We start from the raw sequence: 19,260 nt of genomic DNA, 5'->3' as shown, positions 1-19,260 counted from the left end.
CAGAGTCATTTCCATCTCAGAGCTTTCCAGCTGCTGGGTCTCCAGCCTGGAGTGCTCTGTAATCAACGTCTGTGTGGCGAGCCCCACTTTCTTCAGGTCTTTACTCGAAAAATCACCTTCCCTGACCACTTGAACTAAAATCTCCACCCCAACTTCCCAGCCCGACATTTCATATCTTCCCTGCTTTGCTTCCTTCTTACCACCATTACTATCTAGTGCACTGAGTGTATATTTTACCTTCTTTATCATCTATCACTTCATATTACAATGTGTGGGCAGGAAGTTTGTCTGTTTTTTTACTACAGTATCTCCATTATGAAAAACAGTGTCCAGAATATATTATATCAGGTGAATGAAAGAATATCTCTATGGTTTGCCTTTTAGATGGTCCCAAAGCATTCAGAAGAAATGTGGTATAGCGCTGACAGCCCAGACATAGCAGGACACAGAAAGGAGCTCTGGTGTTCAGCTTCTCCCACTTAAATGACGCTGATGCTGAGTTTCAGCCTCCTCCTTGGTCAAATGGGAATCATAAACGCATGTGTTATCTACTTAGCCTGGAGTTGTCTTCCACCTCAATGAGTTATCAGAGCGTCTTTCTCAAGAGCTCTTGGGCTGCCCCTGTTTCTGGTCAACAGCGTTTTCTCTAGGTTACAATTCTCAGCGCACAAGTGCAGAGTGAAGGGACTGAGCCTGACAGCCGTGCAAAGGAGCTTGATATGCCTGCAGTTTCAGAATAAACCAACAGAGGGCACGGCTGCCTCAATCTGTAAGCTTAGTTGAGTCTGTTAACAGGATGAAAGCAAGTGACAGGGCAGGCTGGCCCGAGCCCTGGCTGGATCAGAACGCATTTTGGGTGAAGCATCCTACTCTGGGGGAGAACATTGCTAAATGTGAATTATAGGATCTTCCGGAAATACCATCATATAAAGAATTGACTAAACGGATTAGGGGAATATTTAGAATAAGAGATAAAAGAAGAAATGACAGATTCTCCCTGATTACAAGAGCTCCTCCACTCTCCCCCACAGCAAGTGTTTTGGAGTTGTCTTTGCATGTGACCTCTGTAATGCTGCCTATTCTTTAAAAAAAAAAAAAAAAAAAAGGTTTTATTTATTTATTGTTTAAAGAGAGAGGAAGGGAGATAGAAAGAGAGAGAAATATCAATGTGTGAGAGAAATATCTATTGGTTGCCTTGTGCATGCACCCAGCTGGGGACCTGGCCCGCAACCCAGGTACGTGCCCTGGCTGGGAACCGAACTGGCAACCTTTTGAGGGATGACACCCAACCAACTGAGCTACGCCAGTCAGGGCAATCTTTCTTACTCTCAAGCTACACCATCTTCATAAACCCACTGCCTTCCAGCTTCCATTCCCATCACCTGGCCCGACCATCGATGGCCCACATTTTCTGGCTTTGTCCAGTTTTCCAGTCTTTGCTATTTCAACTCACCCCTTGTGGCTCAGTCCCGGGCCCACTTCCCACTTGCACTTTCGGGGTCTAGGTGACAGTATCCATGTTCCCATAGCTTTAAATGCCAACAATGTGCTGACAATTCCCAGACTAGTCATTACATCTAATTTCCAACGTAACATCTGCATTTTTAATATCTTAAGGCCTTATAAAAATTAACAGAACTAAATCCAAACTCTTGATCCAACAACCGAATCTCTTCAGCTGATTTTTTCCCTCTAGTTTCATACCTATTAGTCGATGGCGCCTCCAGTTGACTAATTAGAAATCCATGAGGTGTAATATTAATCTGCTGTAATAATATAAGTCTCGCTGGCTGGGGACTGTCCAACTGGAAAGGAAGCTAGGATGCTAACCAGACCGGTGCTGCTCTCTGAGTACCAGCTGGATACGCCCCACTCTCGCCTGCCCTGTGGCATCCACCACCAAGGCCTCTGCAGTCTACTTCCAAAATACATCTCACATCTGTTTCCTTCTCAGCTCCATGGTGACCATTCTAGTTGAATTCATAATTATCAGCTGCCTTTTAATTGGAGTCCCCACTCATTCTCTTTCCATTTTTCCTCCTTACAAGAGGCATTTATCTTTTTAAATATAAATGGGTAATGCTACTGCCCTGCTTAAAACCTTTCAGTGGTCTCTCTTTGTACTTGGAACAAAATTTACTCCCCAATTATATACACACAGATCCTCCCCTTGCCTACCTGTCTAATCCCATCTATCTCCTTCCTTTCCATCCCACATTCCACAGTTCTGTCTGTCTGGAATACACACCCCAACACACTCCTTCCCCCACCAGACCAGCTGGCCTGGTGTCAGCTTGAAAGTCACATCCCTTATGCAAGTCTTCTTTGGCTACCCATGTTGAAATTAATTTCTCCTGTTTTTCTCTTACCATAGCATCCTTGAAGTATTTCTCACAAATTGTGATGCATATTTGTGTGACTATCTTTCCCACCCAATCACAGGATTCATGAAGGGCTGCTTCTCAATGTTAATGTGCCTGGCACATAATCACCTAGAGGATCTGTGGAGTGAATGCATGAATCTAAAACCTTCCTAAGGAACAGAGATTGGGACACTCAATTTTCTGAATTTCCAAAGAACAGGGTGAGACTGATAGTTGCAAGGAGACTGGTTTGGGGTCCTTTTAAGAAGGAAAAAAAAATCGAATAATTAAGGCAGTTACAGAATGGAATAGCACATTAGCACCCCACCAACGCAAGCACTCAAATGAAGCTCAAAATCTGTCAGTGTGGGACGTGGTGAAGGGGGTTCCTAGGCTTGGTGGGAATTTGGACACGTACTCTCAACTGACCAAGAAACACACCACCTGTTCTGGGGTGAGGAAGAACGTCAGTAAAATACTGTTTCTTTCTAAGGTAACTTCAGAAGTCAAGGACTGCTGGCAACTTGGTGGTTTCTTTACTTGTTTATTCAATATATAACAGCACCACTCCTCAGCTGAGCACTTACTTTATGCTAAGCATTTTTCAGAGTCCCCAGAGAGGTAGGTACCATTATTCCCATATTACAAACACGAGACCCCGGAGCTGAGATGTTAAGTAACTTTCTAATGTCAGTTAAGGAATGAAGGCTTGATTTGGATCCATGCTATTTCGCTCTGGAATCTGGTGCTCTTAATCACAGGCAGCGTGAGGCAAATCGCCTGGTGTGAGGGCACAGAGTTCAGGGTCTGGATGTGGAGGAGGGGAGGAGGAGGGGCGGAGAGAGTCCAACAGCGGTCGCAAACAGAGCAGGAGGTCATCATGGCGGCTGCTTGGCAACAGGCAAGAGAACATCACCCCACCTCCCAATCCCCCTCCCCCACTACAGAGAGGGGGCTTGGGTGTGGGAGATATACGCCCCACAGAGGCTCTAGCAGGGGAGCTTTCTAACTTTTAGAAAGAGGATATACTTTCACGAGTCCATGAAATCAGCCAGGTAAATTATGAAACCAAAGAAAACCATAGTTCTATTGGGGTAAAAGTTGTTTTATTTTTAAAATCTAGCTAGGAAATATAAAAATACTTCTACAACATCATCTCGCAGAAAAACTCACATCCCTCCAAAATGTGAAGGCCTCTAGCCCACCCCAGGACCCTGAAATAAAAGAGGCCTCCCAACCACTGATAATATTAAAACCTAGAGATCCCCCTAGGGTCCTAGGAGCTACCCAGGTCCATGCCTGCTTTGTAGGAGTGGAATCCAAGGGGCTGAGTGTGCAATGTGAGGGATATTCACTGACAGCTAGGCTTCTAGAGGAAGAAAAGGAGAGCACAGACCTGTCACCCCTAGATGTCTCTTACAGCCCCAAGGCACTTGCACTTCCTAGGGACTGACTTGCAAGAGGGGCTAAATTGATCTGGAAGGGCATGCAAGTTCAAGGAGATGTGGTCTATGAATGTTGATTCAGCCCTGTGCCTGAAGGGCTTGCTCTTGCCCCACCAACACCTGGGACTGAGCAACACGGGGGTAAGGCTAGGAGAAGTCTATCTGAGTGTTTTGAAGTAGGGGAAGGCAAACAGGCTGATAAAAAATTTACTCATTTTTTGAAAAAAAGGGAATCTTGAATTCCTGGGTATAAACTTCTGTGGCAGACTCTGAAGAGCAGAGGAAACCAAGGGAAAGCAAATGTATTCCCTGCCCCCTGAAAACCAGGCTTGCGGTTGCTGTCATCGAGTGGGAGGCAGCTGTGAACACGTGCCTTTCAAAGTGAAGGGAGGAGAGGCGAAGGACGGGATTTCTGGGTGAGGCAGGGAGGCTTTGAGATTCTGAGACAATGGGCAGTAAGTCTGTGAAACTTGAACGTGCGGTTCAAGAGCCATGGCGTCTGGAGCCCTTGGAGCCAGCGAGGGCCAGCTTCGCCTCTTAAGATCGGTAGGCTATGGTGTGGTGTTTCACAGACCAACATCCTCTTATCCCTCATCCCCGGGGACCTGGGGAGGTGGCAGATATCCTCCTTGCTTCCTATTCACCCTGCAAAACCATCTAGTTTAAAATAAAATCGGTGGGTCTTCTAAGTTTATGTTCTTCCTATTGTTGCACGTAGTACTGCCAGAAACATTTGGAAACTGTTTCTTTGATCACTAGACAGGGAACTTCTGGGTGATGGGTGTGCTCATACTAAACTGAATAGAACTTCCTAAGTTGCCAAGTGGTTGGCCCAGTTTAAACTTTCACCAGGCATTTAATGAAAATATTTTCTTTCCTCACATCCTCCCCACACTTGTGTAATCAAACATTTAAGTGCCTAAATAAGGAGAGGGAGGCAACAGACCTCAGGGGAGAGGAGGAGGAAATCCTCGCACCTGAGGAGAGGGTAACTTGTGAAATGAAGGAGGAGGAGGAATCACTCCACTTGAGGAGGGGAAGGCGTCTGAAATGAAAGATGGGGAACAGGCTTTATCCTTTGAGCATAAGGAACATGCAGAGGCCTTTGAATTAGTGAAAAAGAAAGAAGCAATGAACATGTTTCCCCCTCCGAATGTGTTTCCTCCTCCCATTGCAATGTCTCCTCACTCTGCATTTCCCCCTCCAACTGCACCTGCCCCTCACTGTTTCCCCCTCTGACTGCACCTGCCCCTCACTCCGTTTACCCCTCACTCTATGTATCCCCCTCCAAGAGGGTTTTCCCTTCAATATTCCCTCCCTTAAATTTTATCTCCTCCTCAAACTGCTTTACTATAGGAAGGTATTTATTCTGAAAATCACTCACTCTTATGCCTTGGCTTCTTGCGACACTTGATAATTTAGGTTATAAGCAGAACTAAATTCAATCAGAATTGTATGTTCTATTTTAGAACACTGCATGTTTGATACAACTTCTAAAGGAGCAATACAGCACAGGTCTTTACCGCACAAACAATAGGATGACTACCTGTCCTTAAAAACAGATTTGGGGGGTTATGTTTTGGAGAACCGAGGAGTCAAAATATTTTCCAGGTAACTGCAATAGTACAATGCACAAAAGCTTGAGCTCCGTGCTTTGACCTTTCCACCGCTGCTGATCCTGTAAACGAACATGGTCAGGCTTTACATTTGTTGGGACTCCAATCTTGCATTACCAGATACAAAGAGCCCTCATGCCCAGCCTGGACCCAGAGTACAGACAAGCTGGAAAAAGACAGGAAGGCTGTCAAGTTAAGTGGTGCCTGAGAAAGCGGGCAACTCAGGATGGGGCACGTTACAAAAAAACAGTCCAGAAAAGCTTGCCTAGCCCTGGCTGCTGTGGATTGAGCCTTGGCTCGTGAGCCCAAAAATTGCTGGTTTGATTCCCAGTCAGGGCACATGCCTGGGTTGTGGGCCAGGTCCCCAGTTGGGGACGTGGGGGAGGCATCTGGTTGATGTATCCCTTGCACATTGATGTTTCTCTCCCTCTCTTCCCCTCTCTCTAAAAGTAAATACATAAAAGCTTGCCTTGTTCCATGCCTGGCATTTGGTGTAATTTAATGAGGTAGAAGCACATTTGCTTAAAGTTTTTATTTAGAATCTAGTCACACTGATTCTAGTGACATCAGAATACATTGATTTTAATATGTCTAGTTTGAAAATATACTTGTCCTACCCTGGCTGGTGTGGTTCAGTTGGTGGGAGCATTGTCCCATAGTCTGAAGGGTCATGGGTTCGATTCCCGTCAGGGCACATGCCTAGGCTGCAGTTTCTGTTCCCAGTCTGGGAAAGTACAAGAGGCAACCGATTGATGTTTCTCTCCCTCTATCCTTCTCTTCCCCTCTCTCTAGAATCAATAAGCATGTCCTTGGGTGAGGATTAACAAAGTAAACAAACAAACAAACAAACAAACAAACAAACTTGTCTGGCCCTGGCTGGGTAGCTCAGTTAGTTAGAACATCATCCCCATGTGTCAAGCTTGTGGGTTCCATCCCCAGTCAGGGCACACAGAAGAACCAACCAGTGAATGCATAAATGAGTGGAACAACAAATTGATGTTTCTTTCTCTGCCTCCCTCCCTCCCTCTCTGTCTAAAATGGTCAATAAAAAAAATCAATAAAAATATTGTCTACTGGCCTGAAGTGTCAAATGTGTGAAGTCAAATAAAAAGGGACAAATTGCCAGCTAGTGCCTCACACCTCAACTGCCACCTGAAAACCACTCGACTTCCAGGATTTTATAAGGAGTTTTAGCATCCTCTGACTTCAAATCTACATTTTTATAATGCAATTAATAAAATACCACTTAATTAATGCTTACCATTTGCAATCCATTGTTTTTATTAAACATTACATCTCATTTAATCCTCACAGGAGCTGTGACCCCTACTTACAGGGTTTAAAAGGCACAGCTTTCTGACACTAACACCTGCCTGCCCTACAGAACTTCCACTGGGTCTTCATTTCAACTTTCAAAGCTTTAGCTCTTTGTTCCTTTCCTGGAGTTGATTGCCCCGCTTCCTGGCATTGTTTAGCTTTTACCCATCATGAACCCCACAGATCTTACCCCTGGCTACTTATTAGAATCACCTGGGAAGTTTTAAAATATCCCAATGTCCCTACCACATTCCAGACCAATTAAACCCTGGGGTGAGACCCAGGAACTGGTGAGGGAATCAATGACTTTATTGTGTAACCAAGGTTGAGCGCTACTCAGAAACCACCCCCACATGTGCCTTTATGTGCTCATCCCGCATACTCTGCCACACACCTTTACATTCTCAACCCAATCAACCCATCTTTCTTCTCTACTGGAATTTTTCTGGACCGAATTGGTAACTGTGCTGATTTGTTCTCTATAAGTTCATGTCCTTCAACTTGATCAGCATGGCTCAGCAACCTACTCAACGCAACCAATATGAACTAGGCAGCTGCCCGGGGGCAGAGGGCCCTCTGGGGCTGGAGGCACAGACACTGTCCCTGCTTCAGATACATTCATGGCCTTCAGGGGCACCGACAGTCAGGCACTCCCTGTTCTTAAATGAAGAGTTTCTAAACAAAAGATTTCACAAGTTTTAAAAAGATGGGATGAGAGCCCCGACTGGTGTGGCTCAGTGGGTTGGGCATCATCCCAGAAATCGAAGGGCTGCGGGTTCAATTCCTGGTCATGCCTGGGTTGTGGGCCAGGTCCCTGGTTGGCAACCATTCCACGTTTCTCAGTTATATTGGTGTTTCTCTCCCTCTTTTAAAAAAGAAATAAAATCTCTAAAAAGATGGGATGAGAAAAGAACAAGAAAAAAAGAAGGGATGAGGGTGTAGTGAAATGGGTATTCCAAGCATAGGGAAGAATATGTGCAAATTTTTGCTCATCCCTAAATAATGCACTCCTCCAGTGGGTCTCAAGCTGGTCTCCAAACGAGCTGCATCAGCAATGCCTGGAAGCTTATTATAAATGCACATTCTTGGATTCCACCCCACTCCTATGGAATCAGAATCTCTGTGGGTGGGACCTAGCAATTGGATTTGACCAGCCACCAAGGTGACTCCAGAGCATGCTAAAGTGTGAGAAGCACTTCTCTCAAACACCACAATCTTTATTTACTCTTAGAAAATGACCATCCTAAAAGAAAAGCCATTAGACTTCAACTCCCCTGGAAGAGTTCTTTTTCAGAGGTTACATCATCCCTACCTTTTCTTCTATCTCCTTTGCTCCCAACTACTCCTATGTTCTCTACTGACTTGCCACACACTAAAAGATAGAACTCAATTATTTTAAAGATTGCCAGTGATTTATCTGCCAGTTGTAGTGACTTTTCTGAGGTTTTATTTACTTCTGTCTCATTGGAAAGTGTGCTATTCTTGAAATTCTTTTCTCCCTTAGTGTCTAGGAACTGTGTTTTTGATTCCTGGTTCTTTTTCTATTTTATTTTTCCAGGTTATTTCTTTTTGTGTGTGCATGATAAAAAATTAAACAGTACATGATAAAAAATTCAACACTCTTACTCCCTAGAGACACACTGAACTTTTTCTCTTTTTAAACCTAGAGGTGTAAGCTAAATAATATGCTGATAAGCCAATTTTGAAATTTGTCATCTTGATGATGTTAATCAACTCCCTATTCCAAGAGATGAAAATTTAGCTTGCCAAACTTCCACTTAACTTTTACATTATTTTCAAGTTCTACTTGTTTTCTTTGTTTCTTTAAGTATACTAGTATCTCTATAGTTCTGACAATTTCCAGCTATATGTTCTTTTTTATTTCAACTTAAACAATCAAATTTATTCATGTATAATTTTAAAAAATAGCCCTGACTGGTGTGGCTCAGTAGGTTGGGCATTGTCCCGCAAACAGGAAGGTCACTGGTTTGATTTCCCATCAGCGCACATGACTGGGTTGTGAGCTAGGTCCCCAGTTGGGGCGTGTGACAGGCAACCATTTGATGTTTCTCTCTCACATCAATTTTTCTCTCCCTCCTTTACCCTCTCTCTAAAAGTAATTCGTAAATAAAAATAAAAATGATCCTACAGTATTTAATGAGGTCCCCTTCTTCCCTCTTCCCTAATGACTAATTGCCACTCCCTATAAATAACTGTTTTCAACACTTTTAACTGTTTCTCCTAGTAATTGCTTCCATATTTCTAAAAAATAGTGCTTTTACTTATTTCTTGATTTTTCAGTTTTAAATATTATCTGATCATATCCTATTATAGAAGATAAAGATTTACCTCTTATATTTTCCTTTCTACCAACACAGCCCAAACCCCATGCTACTAATATTTCATGCATCAGGATGTTTGGTTATATTAGTTTTATTATTATGAGTTGGAACATTTACATAAATGTTATTTGTATTGAGCCAACTACTAAACTATGATTACAGTTCTTTTTTTTTTTGCATAAGTTTATTTTCCTCAAGGTTAATAATTTACTAATTTTATTTAATTTTTAATATACTTATCACTAATTCAGCCCCAAACTTTCCAACGGATCTCAAACTTCTAATTCAGTTAAACATGAGATAATCTGTCCGCTCCTCTTTTTTTCGGTAGAACCACTTCACAGCCACAGACTTACTGCACCTGCACAGGTCAGAAGCCGGGGAAGAGCGCACCCTGCATGCGGTCAGATGTGCCTCTGCAAGGAAGTAGTAAGCCCTCCCTTCCAGACTCAGTGAGCTCTATGTCCGGTAACCCTGTAGCACAGTTATTAACGGGTATTCAAAATCTCAACAATTACAGTGATCCTAGCTACCAACTCTTTTTTCCTCTTCAATTCAGAGGCACCTCTCTCAGAGCCCTCTTCTCCCGCTCCTCCTTGGCCAGGGTGTCCTCTCTGCCCGCTACAGGGCTGTCCTGGGACTTCCATGTTCTTTACGTTTGGATTCTCTGGCTCTCCTCTTTCTTACTTTGCTTTTTTTTGTTGGAGTATATGCTAAACTAACATCTCAGAAACAAACTGCTGAAAAAATACCAGGTGCCATTTGAATCTCTTTTTCTTTTTTAAGTAGCATATACTTTCCTCCTGGAAAGTTTTGAAATGTATACAGGTATCATTCTTGTTTTATTTATCCTGCTCACTGACTAACAGATGTTAAATTGAATTTATTTCATTTCTTTGTTATTTTTCTTGTCGTAATGCCTATTGGTTGGATAGTTGATCTCTTGAATTAATGCTGTGTTTTATTTCTTCTCTTTCATTTTCAATCTAGGGCTCACAAGAGAAGTCACTGTTTTCTGAATATTACCCTAATAAGTAGGACATGCCTCTCTCCTCTAACCAGCAGCTCGGCCCTCTTAAAGCAGTGATTTCGTTTGTTTGCTTTTTGTGCTCTGGAGGGTGCTCTCAAAGGGCCTCCCAACTCCTTTGTAGCTAGGCCCTTAATTAATATCCCTGATTTCAGACTCTCTTCTGCTCTTCCTCCTTGCTGCTGATTCCAAGCCTTTGTCCTCTGTCTTTGTTTCTACTTCTTTCATTCACTGAACCAATATCTAGGAAGTATAATGCTGCAGGCAGTGGGGGTGCTGACATTAAAAAGCTGCAGATGGCTTAATTTATCCTCTGTTTCCAGCACTGAAGACCCCCCAACCGTCAGCAGCACATTTCCTGTGCCTGTTGGACAGCTCTCCACCTGGACGTCCCCAGCGACACCGTCCTCTTCTCTCCCAACAGACTCCTCCTAAGTTTTCTAGATTAGTTAATGCTACCTCAATCCTCCCGTTCTCCTAGGCTCTAACATGCTTGGAAAAACTCTTAAAATTTTTTTTTTATTTATTGATTTTAGAGAGAGAGGAAGGGAGAGAGAGACAGAGAAACATCAATTTGTGGTTCCACTTTTTTATACATTTATTGGTTGATTTTTGTATGTGCCCTCACTGGGGAGTGAACCTGCAAACTTGGTGTATCAAGATGATGCTCTAACCAATTGAACTACTTGGCCAGGGCTGGAAAAACAATTATTGGACCCAGAACAAGCCTCACAAGTTCCTATAGTTATAAAATTTCCTTTATCTGCTTTTTTTTATCCTCTATGGTCTCAAACAAAAGTAAAATAATTTTTTTTTTTTTAGCAGAGAGCCTGACTTACCTGATTTTATAGGAAAAAAAAAAAGATTTAATAGTAACTCCATAGACAAAAGAACTGAACTGACAAATGATCAAACTACAGAAGAAAATATAATTGGAAACATTTAAAATGACCCCTCATAGCCATATCAGTGTCTGCTGACCCATCTATAACTGGGAATAAGAAACATTTGACTTTAAGGGCACGAATATCTACCTCCTTACTACACCTAGAGACGGAAATTCAAACTGTGGGGAGGAGCTTCCGGGAGTGCAGGCTCTCTTCGATCCTCCTCCCTTTCTCCACCCTGCAGTCTGCTGACCCAGACCTTGATCTTCCCTGTGCAATTGGCAGTTGCTGACTTCTTCACATGACCACTGACAATAAGTCTTTTTCACACTGTCAGACACAATGATCTGTCCTTCCCTATTATTCTGTGAAGGGGCTGGCTCACTTGATGATAAAAATTACCTAGTGACACGTCTTCTGTGATCATTGGATTGCTGCTACTACTCCTTGCACATGGTTTTAATTAAAGCAGATATGCTATGCAACTGAAAGGTGTCTGATGCAGGGACATGAGACTTTCCTGGGCTTTGTGTCTAAAGCTGTTGGCAGCACATATGCTCCATACCCATAACTGTATACATTAAACTGTCAACGTCCCAAAGGCTTCCCTTAAGCTTTTAATAACACATGTTAAAAGATAATATCAACTAATATATTTAATACAAGATCATTTTGAAACCAAATGTCATTTTCTTCTTAAAATACAGAAATAAGAAAAATAAGGAACTCATTTGAAAGTATGCTCATAGCAGCAATTGGGCTGGATGAAGTGTTAACACTGCATGGGAGAGAGCATGAGTTCCTTTTCATTTAAGGTACTTTTTATAGTTAATGCTACACTCTTACATTGTGTCTTCACATTTCTATGTGAAGAAGGTAGAGCTGAACAACTTATGTCAGTGTATGAACATGGCAACAATACCAGGTTTTGCTAAGGGAAACACTTTTTTGTCATGACGCAGTTACCATCTGAAATGGCTTAAAGTCCTGTCATGAAGGGTCCTCAGCTTTAGGAGGCTGGAGAGCTACGCTGGCAGGGCCTCTAGGGGTCAGCCTAACTCGAAGGGAAAGCATGCACAGCAAACAAAAACGGAAGATTCGGAGGCTGTCACAATGGCAGAGGGAGGAACACCAGGTAAATGCCTAAGATTCCACTGCAAGTGCCGACGAGGAGGAGCGGGGCCGTTGCCTCCACAGCCAGGCCGTGTGCTCAGGCCCCGAACCCCTGAATAAATAGGTTGCTGATCATATGGATTCCCCTGAAACTACTGATGGTATTTTCATGATACCCTTCAGACGTGCCAGAAGCCATATGCCTTTTCAAGTGTCTGTTTTGACACTTTGGACGTAGACCATTCAGATGTGAGAGTTAAGCACCTCAGATGGGTTCTCCTCGAAGTAACGGTTTTTCAATTTGAACTTACTATTTTAGGGCTAGAATGATCTGAGGGACTGGCTGGCCCCCTCTTCTCAGGTACAAAATGGTGGGTTTTATTCTTTTTACCTACAAGCCATTTAATACTAATTCTGCAGAGTATGTATAGTGATTATAATCCTACATTTGGGGAAACTCTTTAAGGAAACTCACGGCCAGTTCGCTGCCTCTCACTCACCACATGGTATCAATCTCAGAGATACTTGAAGTGCTGAGACTATAAGACGAGGTGATTAACAGCAACCTCATTTTCACTTCCTGGTACATTTCCCTGTGCCTCTGGGCAATGCCTTTTGAGACCCCAGCTGATAAATACTTGTCTGTCTTAGTTGACGGCTACTGCACAGTGAGAGTTTAACAGTGTTGGCAATCACTTTCAGTACAGGAAAAAGAGCATTGTATTTCTCCCTTCTTTTAATGTGAGCGGAAGAAACAGCACTTGGGCAGTTCAGTAACAGTTTTTGGGCAGAAGAAAAGAAATCATTTCCTATTCCTTGCGAACTCTGATTTACAAAAGAACACTGGAAGCTAAAAGCCTTGTTGATTTATCACGTGAAGCAAAGAGTAATTTTTCTCCCCTTGTTATGCTTTCATATAATCATGCTCACTGCCTGTGTGGGTGGCATTAAAGAATTTCTGAATAAAAATAATAATTTCTTGCTTTCAACCTTCATAATTCACATCGGCAAGCATCCTGCTGGGCGGTGATGCCTACTGCCAGTGAAGCTCAATCTTTTTTGCACGCCACTTATCTGCCTCGCGCAGCTGCGTGTTCCATTGATGCGGTACCTGCAGGATAATGCGCCCGTAGGCGTTCTTTAGCAGATTAACCACATCCGCGTGAGACAGCCCATCCAAAGGTTGCCCATTGATGCTGACAATCCGATCTCCAACCTGGAAGCACAAAAGTGGGGGAAAATCACTATCATTAAGAAAAATTAAATTTGAGAAGAATGCTTAAAATTCTTTGGAAGTCATATTTCCCATTTGTGGCTATTGTGAAGATTCTGTGTTTCTACTGGGTGTGCATGTTCCAGAGGCATGAGGAATTTTTATGGCTTTCCCCAAATACAGACCAATCAGAGACACAAGAAGGGGGTCAGATTTGATTATTAAAAGGCACCGCAGGCCACTTTTGTATTTTGGTAATGGTGGCGTTTCATGCAACAATTCGCCAGTAATGGTGGGGTGTACAAATTAACTGTTCAGTAAAGCTCTACTGAGAAAGCCAAATATTTCCTGCTTTATTTTTCTGCCTATGTTAAAATTAACGGGCAATGGAAAAAAATTATAATAATGTTGATTCTTTTGGTTGAAGGAAGATTCTAAGGTCAAATCACTCAGGTGAAAATCAACTTTGCGTGGAATTAGGTGCTAAAAACCAGTATGGGAGGCTTTGCAAGTGAGCTGCAATTTCTTCTTTCTTCGAGAAGCTTTGATACAAACAATAATATTTTTATATGCCCAGGGACCTAATGAATTTCAGATATAAACTTTCTCCAATGCATTTTGCCCTCAGCATAGGTCTCTGATGGCTGTTGGAATTCCAACTTTAAACAAAGTGCCCACAGCGGCAACTTCCTCTCCCGCCCCACCTCATGCTGTTAGCACTTCACCAGTCCCCTTTGTTTACTTTGAGCTTCTGTGTGCGCGCAGCCACACCGTTGGCCTGAATCATGGCAATAAATATTGGGATATCTCCTAAGGGACTTCCTTTTCCTCCAGCAATACTGATTCCAAGGGCATCACTGAGCTCCTAAAAAAGAAGCAGAACACAGCACATATTTAATAAAGAGCCACAACCTCACTGTCCTTGGTAGCTGCTGAACAAAATACTCCATGATGTGGGAGGTCAGGGTAACACAGGAGTTAAGTGCAGGTCTTTTGGTGTCAGAGGAACCTGTATTCGTTCCTTCCTTCCTTCGTTCCTTCCTTCGTTCCTTCCTTCGTTCCTTCGTTCCTTCCCTTTTTAAAGATTTTATTTATTTATTTTGAGACAGAGGGGAAGGGAGAGAGAAGGAGAAGGAGAGAAACATTGATGTGAGGAAGAAAAACATCAATCAGCTGCCTCCCATACATACCCCAACGGGGGACCGAACCTGCAACCCAGGCATGTGCCCTGACCGGGAATCAAACCTGCAAATTTTTGCTTTGTGGGATGATGCCCAACCAACCAAGCCACACCGGTAAGGGAAGGAAAACCCGTGTTTCAGCTCTAGCACTTAATTTGGTGGGAACGCTTCAGGAAGTTCCTTAACCTTTTAGAATTTCCATCTCTAGGCATAAAATGAGAAGAATACCACCTACTTCACAGTGTTGGTTTGAGGGTTAAATGAGATGATATAGTGCAGTCCTGGCCTACAAAAAAGGCTCAATAAAAAGGCAATAGTAGGAGTGAAAAACAAAACAAAACCCTATGCTACTGCTCAGTTTAGTGGCCAATTCTGATGTAGACTTGGCAAGTACGTTCTCATATGGTGTTTATAATCAAACTGCCACACATATCATGCTCTGAGGGGTGTGAACAAACATACTTGGCTCTGAAAGAGCTACATGACTGCTTAAAACAAAGGATGTTAGAGGACACTCACTATAACAACACAGTTTGGAGAGAGAAGTAAAATGTGATAGGAAATGTTTCCTAAGATTATGAGGTGAGGCAACATGGTTCCCTCGGACCTCGGTGAAGAGATTCTGGCTTTAGTCCAGGTTTTCCCCACATTTCTATCAGATGGTTAGCTTTTTAAAAATCACTAAAAGAACAAACTGCAAGTCCCCAATTTAGCATGGGGGCTCACACACACTATAGTATCTCTCTCCTGCTGATTAAAATAAAGGATGTGTCAAAAATACAAAAAAACAGCTACCTGAGGCTTCTAAAAAGTAAGGAAATTCAACATGTGGTGGAAAGCCAAAACTTCGACCGTCCCAGTTGTTTGCCTGGCAGCGCTGCCCTGAGGGCGAGCCCCAGGCCAGGGGCTGCGAAGGGGTACATGCTGCTAACTGCGGAGAGAGACTCCCATCTCCTGGTCAGAGGAACCAGGCAAGGCAGCGCCTGGCGGCCGGAGAACAAAGGGAGAAAGCTAGAGTAAAGGGAGGTGCAGAAGGGACCGTCCAGCTCTGTGTGATCCCACAGATCCTCAGGCTCCATTCTAAGCTACGCATGTGCGAGACAGACCTAAACTGGAGAACGGAACCACTGCTCACCCAAGGGGGGACGCAGAGTGTAGTCTCAGCCTAGCTGGGTTGACCACGTCCTGTCTATACAGTATAACACTCACAGGGTCCAGCATAAAATCCCAAATTACTTGACATACAAAAATCCAGGGCCCTGTGATCATTTTTCCCCTTTAGGTCTTTAAAATACGTAGGACAGTTGAAAGCAAAAATTATACCATTACTTGGTGGGGTTCTCAGATTATGTAAATGTAAGTGTGTGACAACTATGGCAGAAATGTTAGTGGAGGGGTTGTGGTAAAGGAACCTGTATGGTCTCAAGGCTTCCACAACTTTAATTAATCATTTAAAAACATATACAGCTTAGTGTGCTTCAACTGGACCTCAGTAAAGTTGGAAAAAGGGAAAAAGAACAAAATGACAAAAATAACTATATATGAAAGAACTTTAAAAACTCATGTCACATAAGTGTGAGGAATTATTCTTTATTATTAATATACTAGTGCTGCCACGCCATACCTATAAGACAGACAAAAGGCAATGCTGATCTCTTCAGTCACTCTGGAAAAAAAATATCTTGTTTTCCAGAGTATTTGTGTCTAGCTTATAGTTTCTGAGTGCATCAGTAGTAAAGCCCTGTGTGTAAAATGGCAAAAATGAGTTTCATTATGAAGTATCTTCTTGGACCGTGTGTGTGAAAATAGAATTGGTAGGCCTAGGTCTTTTTATAAAACCTTTTAAAAACAAGTGGCTCTAATGACTGAGAAAACATAAAATGACATTTCATAAATCTTGGAATAAGGAGAAATTTATGCAATAATTTGGTTTTGTTCCAACCCACCATGATGTTTCCTGAATTTATCCATAATTATGCACATGTTGGTCCATTGAACTCCCCCCACCCCCCATTATAGGAACAGCTGAGTTGCCACTCTGGTCGAAGGATACTGGGAACAAATAGGTAGATATAGTAAAGATGTAACCAGTAGTAATGGATGCCACTTCCTGGACATTCATGATGCACTATGTTCTATGGTCAATACCCTATATGCATTAATTACTTCATTTAATCCACATAATAATATTTACCTGGTGAGGAAAACAGTGTTTTCACCCCCATTCTACAGATGAGAAAACTGAGGTTAAGAAACGTGTCAAAGATAATAGAGCTAATAATTAGTAGACTGCCTTCAAACACAGCTATAATTGACTCCAGAAAACTAAGCTATGCTGGATATAACTTTACTGCAGTTAAATGATGATTTACAAGGTCACCTTTTTTTTTTTAACTGCTTCTTGAACCCGAAAATACAATGGTCAAAGTGAAAAACATAGAAGTCCACTTTCTAATACTCTGGATATCATGCTCCAGCTTGAAATTCAGAATTTGAGAAATGTGTGAACTAAAACGCATCTTATACAATCTTCTCAAGAAGGCAGTTTAGCAATATGTATAAAAGCCTTTAATAACAAGTGTGGCTTTTGACCCAATACTTTCATTTCTAGGAGTTAATCCTGAGAAAATCACCTATGATATGGGCAAAAACAAACAAACAAACAAACAACCCCCACCCCCTGAAGATATTTTGCTATAAAAGATAGCAAAAGTTGAGAAACATGCCAATTGTTTTAAAAGAGGAAGCTGGTTAAGCCCTGGCTGGTGTGGCTCAGTTGTTTGGAGCACTATCCTGTAAACTAGAAGGTCATGGGTTCAATTCCTGATCAGGGCACATGCCTGGGTTGCCGGTTTGGACCACGGCTGGCGTGTGTACAAGAGGCAATTAATTGATGTTTCTTGCTCATTTGGATGTTTCTCTCCTTTTCCTTCTCTCCCTTCCCTCTCTCTTTCTCTTAAAAAAAAAAAAAGGTGGGGGGGGGTAGTTAAGAAAATCACAGCACATTCATATAATGGAATATTATGTAACCAATACAAATCATGCTATATACCAGCTATTTTCAACCTTTTTCATCTCATGGTATATATAAATTAATTAATAAAATCTGCAGCACACTAAAAAATACATTTTTTGCAGATCTGACACACACACAAAAAGGACTTCTGGTCAAGATGACAGCTTAGGCAGACACGTCTTGCCTCTTTGCACAACCACATCAGAATTACAACTAAAATATAGAACAGCCATCACTCAGAACTGTCAGAAATGAAGTTGAATGGAAGTCTGACAACTACAGAAATAAAGAAACCACAACCATCCAGACTGGCAGGAAGGGTGCAGACGCAGAATGGGCTGGTCCCTTATTCATGTGTGGTGGATAAAAATTTGGAAGAGGTATTTCAGGAGTGGGGGGTCCCAGCATCACACCAGGCCCCCCAGCACAGGGTTCCAGTTCCAGGAAGATAACTCCCCAAAACTTCTGGCTGCAAAAACCAGCAGCAATTGAGTCAGCGGAAGAAACCTCTGGAGCCCCAAGCAGTTACTTTTAAAGAACCCACAGGTGGACTCACCTACTCTTGCTCACTCTCTCAGAGCTCCAGCACTGGGATAGCAGCTTGAAAGGCACCAGTGGCATACAGGGAGGAACTGAAGTGTCTGGCTTGAAAGCGAGCAGAGGCCATTGTCTCTTCCAAACTCTCCCCCTACAGAGGCACAGTGCCACAAACCTGGCAAGCTGGTGCTGCATCTGGGACTCCATCAACCTGGCTAACACTGTTTGACTTGCCTTGGAGATCCCCAAAGACTCTGCCCCACCCAACTTATGGGCCCACCCAGGCTGCTTTTCCATATGAATGGCTAGTCTTGGATTGTTGCACAATTTCCTAAATCCTCTTAGATTAGCAACAGCTGGCCGTAGTGAGCCCCAGGCCTGGCACAAGCAGCAGCCAGCTTAGATTCACAGCTTGGCTTCGCCTGGGAATCTCCAAGCCCAGACACAAGTAGCAGCCATCTCAGATTGCTCTATAGCTCAGGAAGGGTGGCCCTGGGCAAAATATAGGTGGGGACTGACCTTGGCCTGCACCACCTGGGAAACCCCAGGCCCAGTGCATCTAGTGGACAGCTATAGACCACACCGGAGCACCGCTATCCTGCCCCTGCACAGCTGATCCTCCATGGAGGGCAGGGGTTGGAGGTCAGTGGTCACAGCCAGTCCTTGCAGCTGACTGGCCTGGATCTATGCCTCCCATTAACCTGCCAACAGCAGACGAAGCTCAACTACAAGAGGAGGGTGTACTTAGCCCAAACAAAGAGCATGCCTTGAGTACCCAGCTTGAGTGATAAGGAAGGCTGTGCCACTAGACCCTATAGGACACCTACTACATTAGGCCACACTACCAAGATACCGAGTCAAAGCAGCTCTACCTAATACACAGAAACAAACACAGGGAGGCTGTCAAAATGAGAAGACAAAGAAACATGGCCCAAATGAAAGAACAGATCAAAACTCCAGAAAAAAGAGCTATACAAAATGGAGATAAGCAATCTATCAGATGCAGAGTTCAAAACACTGGTTATAAGGATGCTCAGGGAACTTAGTGAGGACCTGAACAGCATAAAAAAAATCCAGTCAGAAATGAAGGATTCGCTAATTGGAATAATGAACATTTTACAAGGAAACAACAGTATAGTGGGTGAAGCTGAGAATCAAGTCAATGATATGGAACAGAAAGAAGCAAAAAAAAAAAAAAAAAAA

General features: G+C 42.9%; 1 protein-coding gene across 4 annotated transcripts in view; it reads right to left on the bottom strand.

Moving 5' to 3' along the window:
* PATJ (PATJ crumbs cell polarity complex component) overlaps positions 1–19,260 on the bottom strand; it is a 295,047-nt gene that overhangs the window by 10,982 nt on the left and 264,805 nt on the right. For all 4 annotated transcript variants that reach the window (XM_054574004.1, XM_054574021.1, XM_054574012.1 and 1 more), the window contains 2 exons: positions 14,066–14,188; positions 13,222–13,326 (listed from right to left, as the gene is read on the bottom strand). In XM_054574004.1, coding sequence (XP_054429979.1) covers positions 13,222–13,326; positions 14,066–14,188 — 228 coding nt within the window. The remainder of the gene's footprint in view (positions 1–13,221; positions 13,327–14,065; positions 14,189–19,260) is intronic.

This window comes from Pteronotus mesoamericanus, unplaced genomic scaffold (assembly GCF_021234165.1).
Source record: "Pteronotus mesoamericanus isolate MK-2021 breed Mesoamerican mustached bat unplaced genomic scaffold, CSHL_Meso_final contig_105, whole genome shotgun sequence".
Lineage (NCBI taxonomy): Eukaryota > Metazoa > Chordata > Mammalia > Chiroptera > Mormoopidae > Pteronotus > Pteronotus mesoamericanus.
The sequence above is the reverse complement of the archived record's forward strand: the minus strand, read 5'-3'. Positions and strand labels throughout refer to the sequence as shown.